The sequence below is a fragment of the Crotalus tigris genome, unplaced genomic scaffold (assembly GCF_016545835.1).
Source record: "Crotalus tigris isolate CLP2741 ecotype Arizona unplaced genomic scaffold, ASM1654583v1 scf7180000019553.37968852642:3898890, whole genome shotgun sequence".
NCBI lineage: Eukaryota > Metazoa > Chordata > Lepidosauria > Squamata > Viperidae > Crotalus > Crotalus tigris.
This window is the reverse complement of record NW_024097591.1, coordinates 2770290-2782530: the sequence shown is the minus strand read 5'-3', so window position 1 is coordinate 2782530 and position 12241 is coordinate 2770290. Positions and strand designations below refer to the sequence as shown.

The following is a 12241-nucleotide window of genomic DNA, read 5'->3' as shown; positions in this document are numbered from 1 at the left end:
ATAGTATGTAGATATTTTGGGGGGCTGTAGAGTATAGATAGTGCTTGAAAAACATCTATTGAGACTACCGGAGAACTATCAAATGGACAATTAAACACACCCTCTCCAAATTTAGAATCTTTTCTTCTCCAATGGGGTTGCCTAATTTACTTATCTTTGAAATTTTGTAAGATGACCAAGCCTACTGAAGTCACTTTCACTATCAGATGATTAAAGCAAAAGGTAGATACTCTAATCAGAAGGTCTTTGTTGTACGCCTAATTATAACTCAGCTGCAGGCAGCCTTCGGTAGCTTCAGGCTATTCTCTTACATCATTTATCTTGGCTTTTTTTCCATTGGAATCCAGAGAGCAGATGGTTGGTAAGCTTAGTCACCTCTTTGGATATGCAAAGCATTTGGTCTGCCAAGGCACGAGAAAACATTTAAAATGACAAATCGAGACAACCACTAACAGTTGGGTGATGGGATATTTTTTCCTTCTTTTAGCAAGAAGAGAGCCAGCCAGTCACAAGGGATCTTTCCAACTATTATAAAACCATCTTGTCATTGTTCCTTGCTTTCTTTAACTACTGAAGAATTAGAAGAGGAGGATCACTCGGTAAGTAATATATCTTGGAAACCCAAGGTTGTTTTTTTAAAATTTATTACCAATGATTAAGTGTCCTTCTCTTTATTGGAACATACAAGTTGTAAATTACCTCGATGGATGTATAAAGCAGTCATCCTGATGGCTGCAATTGGCTTTCAACTTTTCAATGAGACCAGGTTGTGCTGAGAAGGAAAAATTTCAGAAGATAGGACTTCTGATTAAGAGATCGGTAGCAAGGTCCATCCATCTGGGCCAACTCTTGATTTGTCATAGTTCTTAGGAGGCTAACCTAGGAATGATAGGCAGATCAGAAGCTATTTTATCTCCTACAATATCCTTGATCACTACATAGTTTTGTGAGTAGTGAAAATGGCAGATAAATTCAGAAAACCTCCAGGATTGGCTAAAACATATTAAGGGGAACAAGTAGGAATAAATGTGATCGATGTTGCTACCCTATCATTGTCCTTCCTTCCTTCCCTCCTTCCTTCCTTCCTTCCTTCCTTCCTTCCTTCCTTCCTTCCTTCCTTCCTTCCTTCCTCATTTTTGTAATTTATTTATGAGTCAAAAATATCAGTACTATATTGCAGCATCTGTGTGGTTAAGATTTGCTGAAGTTGCCATTCCTTTTGATCCCCCAATGGCTCCTATTGATTGTTGTGGGGTGTCTGGCAATCTGGACAGATCCTGTGGGGGTTAGGTAATGTCTAGGATTAAAGTAAGGTAGAAAATGAACCAGAAGGAGTGAATCCTGAAGCAAACTATTTTGGTCCACAGCCAGGACCTTCACACATTGGGCTAAGCTATGATTTGTTCATCCACGATTCTGTGAATAAATCACATCTGACTAAAATCACAACATACTGGTCTACATGCCACAATTTACAAGACATTATAGCTGAATAAGCTTCAGCCAAACAAAGCACAATAAGCCTTAATGTGTTGTATCACCAAGTCATAATTTTAGTGCCTCTTAACTAACTCCCAAGTAATGTTGAGACACGTTCTTCACAGGAAATGCTCTAGAAAAGGATTACAAAAAAAAAAGTTCTAGTCAGTCACCAATTTAATTCATCAATTGTGTTTTTTAATCTAAAATAGTTTCATCCTTGTGTTCCTAGCATATGTCTTTTTCACAGGTCTAATCCAAGGTCTCAAGAAATGTATACTACAGAATGTGGTGGTGGAGAAGATTCATACAATAATTATACGAGATCTGTAAGTTGTGAACCATCTAGCTACTCAGTGAGATGGAGTTCGGAAATGGGATATTGTGATGCACCTCCACTGTCATGCTGTCCTCCTGTGCAGAGATATTGTCCTCCAAGACAAAAATACTGTCCCCCTATCCAACAGTGTTGTTCTCCAGTACAAAAGTACTGTCCTCCTGTCAAATCCTGTTGTCCTCCTGGACAGAAGCGTCTTCCACCTGCCCAATGGTGTCCTCCAGTGCAGAAGTGCCGTCCACCTGTATGTTGTCGTCCTCCAGTACAGAAGTACTGTCGGCCCGTCCAGCGGTGCTGTCCACCTCAGCAAAAATATTGTCCACCAGCCAAACCATGCTATCCACCTCAGCAAAAATATTGTCCACCAGCTCAGTCCTACTGTCCACCAGCCCAACCGTGCTATCCACCTCAACAAAAATATTGTCCACCAGCCCAGTCCTACTGTCCACCAGCCCAACCGTGCTATCCACCTCAACAAAAATATTGTCCACCAGCCCAGTCCTACTGTCCACCAGCCCAACCGTGCTATCCACCTCAACAAAAATATTGTCCACCAGCCCAGTCCTACTGTCCACCAGCCCAACCGTGCTATCCACCTCAACAAAAATATTGTCCACCTGCCCACTCCTACTGTCCACCAGCCCAACCGTGCTATCCATCTCAGCAAAAATATTGTCCACCACCCCAATCATGCTGTCCACCACAACCTGAGATCTGCCAGGTCAAAAAAGTTTACAAAGCACCTCCCCATCTTCTGAAGAAATAGCTGCCGAGTTGTGCTGAATATGAACATCACAATCTCACTCCAAATGTTGTCTTGCTATTTATTTACTACCTGATATGCTTGTAATTACTTATCCTGGACATTTTGACTATTTATCAAATTTGCATGTAAAAAATATGTATGTAACACTATAAAACTTATTAAAGCATTCATCACTCCCAGAATTCTTCCTTTTTTCTTTTTTTCCCCCTTTTCTTCTTTTTTTTTCCAAAAGGCATCTATTTTTCCTGACCTAACAATTGTCTGAAGTTTTCTAGGCATGTCCTCATGAGATTTAGACAGAAGATAGAACAAAGATAACTGTGAACCTGACAATCCAGATAAATTTGCAGGGCGAGGGAGAAAGAACAAGAGACAAAATAAGTATTGTGCCATTGTGCTATCATCCCTTTTTTATGTGTGTCATGGCATGCATGTGTATATGAAATAAGAGGTTCATTCTTGTGCTGGTCCAGCACAATTCTGTATTAATCAAATTTAAATGTTCTTCTCCTATTGTTATAATTTTTAGCTTCTTCTGGCTCCCTCTAGTGTCCAACAGTGGAAGCCTCATCCTATCATGTTTTTTTAAAGAATTCAAGAGCATTTTTCCACAGGAAAGGATTCTCACAATTAGTTTCAAAATCTTATTTCAAACCCATCTGGATCCTTAATCTATTTGTAACTTTCCAATATCCACATTCCAATTAGTCTTTAGCTTTTTTAAAAAAAATCTTTAAACTTGTATTTAGAACTTATTTTGTTAAGAAATGAAGGAAATTCCCTCAGAACTATAAAACATGTCACTCTGCTGGTTGTTTATAGCTTCTCTTTAGCTGTAAATTAGTTACATCCAAAAATGATTAAGAAATAAGGATCAACTAACATGTCCATCAAGGCTACATTATGGGCAACCAACTTGATGAAAAAAAAATCCCTCAACCACTCAGCTCACAAGCCTACTGCGAAACCCCCAGTTCTGCAATCTACTTCCATCCGGCAACATCCAATCCAGAAAGAAGACCAGACCATTGTATTTGACACTAAATAAATCCTCATTTTGCATTTCTGTGGTGTGGTGACCTCCTAAAATTTCTTTTTTCTCCAACCTGATCATCTTGAGATTCCTCCTAACCCTTCCATTTACTCCTTCCTATGGGTTGATGGCATCATTCTGGCTTTGCTTGGGAACTTTGGAAGCAGAGGAGAAAGGTCCCATTTCTAAGGGGAAATGTGACATGCCAAAGGGACTTTGTGTGGATGAATCTGATGTCATTGTGACAACACACTAAAGCATGGGAACTCTCTGCCTTTTAAGACTAGCCAGTCATAGGCATGCAATAGAGTGCACACTTCATTTCTAGAAGATGCCATCATTTCTTGAGAATATTCTAGCCAATCATTACCCAGTCAGTAACGTATGAGGCATACATCTTGTGCAGCTGATAATTTATTGATTGCTCAGCATTGCCACGTGCTTGGCATGTCCTCCTTCAAGTGATTTACCAGCCAGCAGAAGACAAATCATCCTTTATTGTCCAGGAGTCAACTTAGGAACCCTGTGTGGTAGTCCACCAGAATTTTAGCCAGTGGACAGCAAGATAAATCTTGAGTTTAGTTCCAGATATTTCAAGACGAGTATCATTTATAATGCAGCAAAATGCTACTTTGGCCCGTTATTACATCTTACATAATTGTTGTTCAGTCACTAAGTTGTGTCCTATTCTTTGCAAACCCATGGACCACAATACACCAGCCCTCCCTGTCCTCCACTGTCTCCATGAGTCTGCCTAAATTCACATCCACATCTTGCATCGGGGTACCAAAATAGCTACAAGAGATATTTGGTACCCAGCTATCACAACTGAGGTTCCTTTGCTGGGTTACATTGGCAGACTTTGTTTTTTGTAGGCTAGCTCATGTTGTAGACTGGCTTGTTTTTGAACAACCCACACAACAATAGACTCCACATATTTAGATGACCATTATCATTCTCTACAATTGCAGTTAATAACATTCTTGTCATCGTGCACGGGGTACCATAAATTATTTTGCATAAGAGTCTGGCGTGCAACTGATGCAATTGATCCCAATGGGGACATTGATTGATCATGGCTTCTTCCTTGATTCCTCTGAGCTGTCATCCAATCATCTTCCGTTTGTAGACCCATTGGAATTCTGTCATCTATCTTCTGAGCGGGAAAATGCTTTGTCATCTACATCACTGATCCAGTTGTGACTGCTAATTGCATATACAGTATCTCCAACCATTGAACCATAGCTAAGTAATGGATCAGGTGTTAAAGTCTCTGAGGTCCATGGTTTTGGACCTACCTACCATTCCCAAGATATTATATCATCTATATATGAGTATTGAAACCATATATAAGAACTTCTGTTTCTTAGATACTTCATTCATTAACATTTGCTTAGCTCACTGGTTTCCTTCATTGATAAGGTAAGTCTGTCTCTACATCTTTTATCTGTTTATCAAAGTAGATTGTCTAGAGGGTTAGATGTTCTCCTGGATATTTTGGGAACAACACACATGATTCCTTATAATTACCCACACTTAGTGGAACTTATGGAGAACTGTAGTCCAAAATATTTGGAAGGCACCCAATTGCCTTCTCAGAGTTGATAGATGTCCAGAAACAGTGTCAGGGAGAAAACCCATGGAACAAGAAAAAAAATATGGAAGCCCTTCAACTTTCTGAAGGTTATGACAGATGAGAGAACAATTTTGTTTTCTCTTGCTTGGGAGAATAGGAAGACCCAGCCCATTGAGTTCAACTACAAAAGAAGGGTGATATAATTTATAAGAAAGATCGTTCCTGGACAGGTTGAAAGTCAGAGATGGAACAACAAGCAAACTAGTGCGTGTACCAAATACGAAGTTAAGTGCCCAGTGCCCTACAATATTTTAAAGGGATTAAAAATTACATGTTTTATTCAAGTTCAGCTGAAGGTTTATGTGAATGTGTGAGTTAAAAGTGTGTATACAAACATGCACATTATGATAATGGGTCACTAAATAGTTCTCCAAGTATTTCAGTATTATTCTGGAATATTGGAGCATTTAATAACTCTCTGAGGTCTTATTATATCAATTCTTTTCTCCTCAGTCAGATGGACCCACCTAGCCTATTATAATTTAAATTTGTTCCGTAGTAATTTTCCATTTGAAAACCACATTCAGAAGTTTCAGGTCAAGGAATTCTATTTGGGGGGGGGGTCATTCTGATTTCAATGTATTTTGCTCCTACACTTTCAGTTCCACCCACCATGGCAGAAGAAAGAATCTATTCTTCTGGACGAGAACCCTACTTCAACCTGAACTCAACATGGTACGACCCAGCAGGATCCTGGTTAGATACTCGTCGTAAACCCTTCCGTTACGTTGATAACACTGCCTGTGTGACGTGTTGCAGTCCCAGGAGCAATGTACCCCGAAGAGGGGGCCACAATTACCGGTGCTACTGCTACCGCCCATCCACTTGTACACCAGGAGGAAACCCAAGAGTTAGATGTTGTGTTCACAACCCTTCAGGAGGACCCCGAGATTATTGGGGGCGCCCAATTGGAGATGCCTGCGATGGGTGTACTGGGGGACACTATTCTCATGCTTGCTCAGATTGTGGGTCATATTGTGGATCTGGAGGAGGGACCGTGGCTTGTGCTCAACCATATGCTACATCCGGAGGAGTGTGTGCTGAACCAGGGTGCAGACCTGCCGGGAGAGGTGTATGCGCAGAACCTTGCATAACATCTGGAAGGCATGGTAGTGGAAGAGGAGTGTGTGCTGAACCAGGGTGCCGTCCTACTGGGAGAAGTGTATGCACAGAACCTTGCATGACATCTTCTGGAGGATGTGGAACAGGAGTATGTGCTGAACCAGGATATGGTAGTAGAAGGAGAGGGGTGTGCTTTGAGCCGTGCGCAGGAACGTCAAGTGGATGTTGAATCTTCTTTTGTTTTTGTAAAAGGAAAACTTCTTTTTCTTCTTACCATGTGTAATATCCGACTTTCCGAACAAGGAAAAATTGAGAGCCTACCAAACTCCAAAGTCTGTTCCCTCTGAAGTATCACCATTTCTTATGGCTTGGCTAGCTTGTGTTAGTTTTAATGTTCCTCTTAAAGCTGTTAATAAAATTTATACATTAAAAAAACAAAACTCTAGACTTCTCCTAGGACATTTATTTGTTTACTGATTTATTTCCTTTCAGGGTGAGAGCTGTGAACCATAAACACAAAGCTTTCGCTGTGTCCCTGCACAACAGCTACAGTGCTCTTGCTGACCTTAATAGGGACATTAAGGAGACTGGTAAAGGTATTTGTGAAGATAACTCAAATAAGCAGGGGATTGTGGTCCGAGATGAAGAACTAGATTTTGACAGGGAGAAGTGTGAATCAGGTATTGCACATCAGTCATGCAAGAATAGAAAGGCTCCCCAAAAGAGAAGCTACCTTCTGGTAGGTGATTCAATTATAAGGGATGTAAATTTAGGAAAGGACACAGAGGCTTTGAAAGAGGTCAGGTGTCTTCCAGGTGCTACTGCCAGTAGGGACAAGAAGCGTATTTCTAAAATAATCAAGAATGGCAGCAAGGACTGTGATGTGGAGGCTATTGTACACCTTGGCACTAATGATCTGTCCCAAAAAGATGTACTCTCTGTGCAGAATGATTTCCAGAGCTTGGGGAAGGAACTTAGCAGAATAGGATGTAGGCTTACTTTCTCAGAGGTTTTACCAGTGTATAAGGAGCAAAACGGAAAACGCCAGCGCATAGCACAATTCAATATGTGGCTAAAGGAATGGTGTAAAGGGGAAGGCTTTGGATATATTAGTCACGATGTCAGTAGCTGGTCCAATCAAAAGATGTACAAAAGAGATGGTGTGCATCCATCAAAAAAAGGGACTGAGTTACTCGGCTATAAATTCACAGATTTTCTGGAGGGAAATTTAAACTAAACAGCGGGGACAGGGAGTTAATTGATACGGAACAACCCTGTCCCCGGCAATTTAAAAACTATAGGGCTATCAGTGCATGTAGCACAGATGTGTGTGTGGACAAGAATAACAACCTTGCTACCAATCAAAATGAAGCCTCTAATAGCGAGTGCCATATAAAGTGCACTAACCAAATAGGTGGTAAGACAATAGGGGAACTCAGGCACCACACAGGTTATGTAGAAAGGAAACACAGGGCCACCCACAAAGGACTCAAATGTTTATACACAAATGCACAGAGTATGAACAGCAAACAGGGTGAACTAGAAATTCAGGTTAATGAGGGCAGATACGATATTGTTGCCATTACGGAAACATGGTGGGATGAAACTCACACATGGAACACACAGCTAGAGGGATTTAAATTATTTAAAAGAAACAGACCAAATAAAAGAGGAGGTGGAGTTGCTCTCTATATAAGAAATAACTACATCTTCACAGAAATAGAGTACAACAATGATAAAAACTGTCTTGAATGCATTTGGGTCAATATAAAAGGGGGGGGGAATGACATTGCCATAGGTGTAATACTACAGACCACCCAACCAAACAGAGGAAATAGATGAACTTTTTGCTAGTCAGCTAACTAAGGTATGTAGGAAGCACATCACAATAGTAATGGGGGACTTTAACTACCCTGACATCAACTGGGAGACAAACTCCGCACCAAGTGGAAGATCAAACAGGTTCCTGGCAAACCTAGCAGACAACTTTGTCTCCCAAAAAGTAGAGAATGGAACTAGGGGATTAGCCATTTTGGATCTAATTCTCACTAACAGAGATGAAATGATAGACGGTGTTGGAGCCATAGGAACCCTGGGAGGAAGTGATCATGCAATATTAGAATTCAACATTATAGAAGCACAACCAATAGAACACAGTCAAACTAGAGTCTTGGACTTCAAGAGAGCTAATTTCAATAAACTTAGAGAGGGCTTGGGAAGGATTCCATGGATGAGAATCCTCAAGGGGAAAACAACTCAAGAAGCTTGGGAAATTTTGAAAAATGAGATAATAAAAGCACAGTCTAGCACAATACCAACAAAGAGGAAAAATAACAGCTCTCAAAAGAAACCAGCATGGCTGCATAAAGAACTCTCTGACAAATTGAAAGATAAAAAGGACAAGTACAGAAAGTGGAAAGAGGGGAACATAACTAAGTCAGAATATCAGCAAATAGCCCGAGCCTGCAAAGATGAAGTGAAGAAAGCCAAGGCTCAAAATGAACTAAGGCTTGCGACCAAAGTCAAAAATAACAAAAAAAGCTTCTTTCAACATGTAAAAAACAAGAAAAAAGTGAAGGAAATGATTGGTCCATTAGTGGGTGGAAGTGGCAAGAAGGTGACAAGCAACAGGAGAAAGCAGAACTATTTAACTCATTTTTTGCATCTGTCTTTACACAAGGGAAAAAACAGACCAACCTATCAAAAATAGTGCCACAAAAAACAAAACAGAAACACAAGTTAAGATAGGCAGAAAATCGTTAGTGAGCACCTGTCCAGCCTAGATGAGTTCAAATCGCCAGGACCAGATGGATTACACCCCAGAGTTCTCAAGGAACTGGCAGATGTGATATCGGAGCCACTGAACTATATTTTTCAAAGATCCTGGAACACAGGGAACTACCAGAGGACTGGAAAAGAGCTGATGTAGTTCCCATCCTCAAAAAAGGAAAAAAAATGGATCCAGGAAATTACAGACCTATCAGCCTGACCTCAATACCTGGGAAGATCCTGGAAAAGATAATCAAACAACGAATCAACGAACACCTAGAGGCAAACAAAGTCATTACTAAAAGCCAACATGGGTTTGTCAAAAATAGATCATGCCAGACAAATCTTATTGCATTCTTTGACCAAGTGACAAAATTAGTGGATCAGAGGAATGCTGTGGACATAATTTACTTGGACTTCAGTAAGGCATTTGATAAAGTAGATCACAACCTACTACTTGACAAGATAGAAAAATGTGGGGTAGACAGAACCACCACCAGATGGATCCGTAGCTGGCTGACGGCCGTACTCAGCGAGTGGTCCTCAATGGAACTGCATCTATATGGAGGGAAGTGTGTAGTGGTGTGCCCCAGGGCTCTGTTCTGGGCCCAGTACTCTTCAACATCTTCATCAACGATTTGGATGAAGGGATAGATGGGAACTCATCAAATTTGCAGACGACACCAAGCTGGCAGGAATAGCCAACACTCCAGAAGACAGGCTTCAGATACAGAAGGATCTGGACAGACTTGAACACTGGGCACTAACTAACAAAATGAAATTCAATGGTGAAAAAAGCAAGGTTCTACATTTAGGCAAGAAAAACCAAATGCACAAGTACAGCATAGGTGGCACCATGCTCAATAGTAGTAACTGTGAGAGGGACCTCGGAGTCCTAGTAGACAATCACCTAAATATGAGCCAGCAGTGTGCTGCAGCTGCCAAAAAGGCCAACACAGTGCTAGGCTGCATTAACAGAGGGATAGAATCAAGATCACGTGAAGTATTAATACCACTCTTCAATGCCTTGGTAAGGCCACACTTGGAATACTGCATCCAGTTTTGGTCACCACGATGTAAAAAAGATGTTGAGACTCTAGAAAGAGTACAGAGAAGAGCAACAAAGATGATTAGGGGACTGGAGGCTAAAACATATAAGGAACGGTTGCGAGAATTGGGTATGTCTAGTTTAACGAAGAGAAGGACAAGGGGGGACATGATAGCAGTATTCCAATATCTCAGGGGCTGCCATAAAGAAGAGGGAATTAAGCTATTTTCCAAAGCACCTGAAGGCAGGACAAGAAGCAACGGGTGGAAACTAATCAAGGAGAGAAGCAACCTAGAACTAAGGAGAAACTTCCTGACAGTGAGAACAATTAATCAGTGGAACAGCTTGCCTCCAGAAGCAGTAAATGCTCCAACACTGGAAGTTTTTAAGAAGAGACTGGACAGCCATTTGTCCGAAATGGTGTAGGGTTTCCTGCCCGAGCAGGGGGTTGGACTAGATGACCTCCAAGGTCCCTTCCAACTTTACTACTATTACTATTACTCAGTCTCAAGTGACTTCGATTGAATCATGTGATCCAGCAATTCAAAAAATATATACTACCATGCTGTAACCTTATCTAGTGTCATGCACAGTTTGGCCACAAGAGGGCAGTAGACTTAACTGCATTTGGGTAGATCCACAAAATACTGTCTATCTAACAAACATCTAACATCTGAATTAGTTTTGGATTCACTTAGGATCTGCATTCAAGGTACTTAAGGAATTTGCTTTGTTAAGATTAACCTAAGTTATGTGCATTTGTGGATTCAGCTTGTAGCATTGTTCAGCCTGTTTGCTTAACTTCTTCAAATCTAGAATATTCAGCAAAAGCAGGTGAACCATTCTATTCTGTTTTTTTTTTCTTTGACAGTAAATAAAAAATCTATTAAAAGACTAAGGTGTCCTGTTCATTCATAGGATATGTCTGCTCTCTTCTGGCTGCAGAAGTTATAACATGGCTCCAAATATTATCCAGAATATATATATTCTAGTAGCTCAGTGGTTCTCAACCTGTGGGTCGGGACCCCATTTGGGGTCGAACGACCATTTCATGGGGGTCGCCAAACCACGCTGTCCGCCATTTTTTTCCCTTTTCCCTAGCTGTCCTACTCCCTCTTATTGGTGGCCACACCCACTTGGGGGTCACCACAACATGGGGAACTGTATTGTGGGGTCACGGCATTAGAAAGGTTGAGAACCACTGTAGTAGCTGATTCTTGTCTTAGTATATCCCAGAATAGTCACTAAAAATAAAACTATATCTCTAGCACTCTCCAATTTAATCTTTTTAAATTTAAGTGGAATGAAATCCACTCTATTTCTATGTGGTGGAGAATTACACTCCCTGATATTTTCCCTGGATGTTAGTTTCTTGAGGACTAGAGACTTTGACTGTCACAGGGGTAAGAAATATCTCCCTTTCTCTCTCCAAATGTTCTCACAAGGTTTTGAGAGACCTTTCTATAGCGAGGAAAGAAATAGTCACAATTTCTCACACCAAACAATGGCATCCGATCCTTCTCATTAAATGCTACGGTTTTCTGAGCAAATATTTACTGTCAACAACAAGACACCCTCCTAAAAATGTGATCCGTCTCAAACTATGCATAGAAGGATCGAACTTCTGATGTGTAACTTACACAATGTGCAACACTTTGCATAACTAATTAGGATTTAAATTCCTACATATATAATTGTAGGCTACTGTGCATATGTTGTCTAAGTATACTATTACTAAATTTCCCGCGGCTTAAAATCATCTATTAAGCTTTGCTAAAGACTACTTGAGTAAACCTACTCAAATAGTAACTCAGATGAGGTTTTCAATTCTCAGTCCGTCCTACCACTCTCAGATCCTTTACGATCTCTAAGAATGGCCTTGTTTGGAGGTTGTGGGATGCTAAAACAGGCCTAGAGAATTGGAGAAAGAAACAGTGTAAAAAATGTGAAGAATTTGCATCAGAACTGCAAATATCACTTTTTCCGGAATTCAAGTCCTTGAATGTTCTCAAAGTGGCCTTTATTTATAAGTATCACCAGGTTGTTCATTAATTTCCCATCATCAAAAAGCACTTTATCTTCTTTAGATGCGCTCCTAGATTTATTTATTT

General features: G+C 40.6%; 2 protein-coding genes across 2 annotated transcripts; both read left to right on the top strand.

Annotated features, from left to right (window-relative positions):
* Nucleotides 1-491: 491 nt before the first annotated feature.
* On the top strand, nt 492-5565 carry LOC120317112 (proline-rich extensin-like protein EPR1). Its single transcript, XM_039363437.1, has 3 exons — nt 492-599; nt 1730-2393; nt 5422-5565. The coding sequence occupies exons 2-3, from the start codon at nt 1752-1754 to the stop codon at nt 5563-5565; spliced, it is 786 nt and encodes a 261-aa protein (XP_039219371.1). The 5' UTR covers nt 492-599; nt 1730-1751.
* Nucleotides 5566-5864: 299 nt separating this feature from the next.
* Nucleotides 5865-6704, top strand: LOC120317173 (keratin-associated protein 5-8-like). Its single transcript, XM_039363527.1, has one exon. The coding sequence runs from the start codon at nt 5865-5867 to the stop codon at nt 6540-6542; it is 678 nt and encodes a 225-aa protein (XP_039219461.1). The 3' UTR covers nt 6543-6704.
* The last annotated feature ends 5537 nt before the right edge of the window (nt 6705-12241 follow it).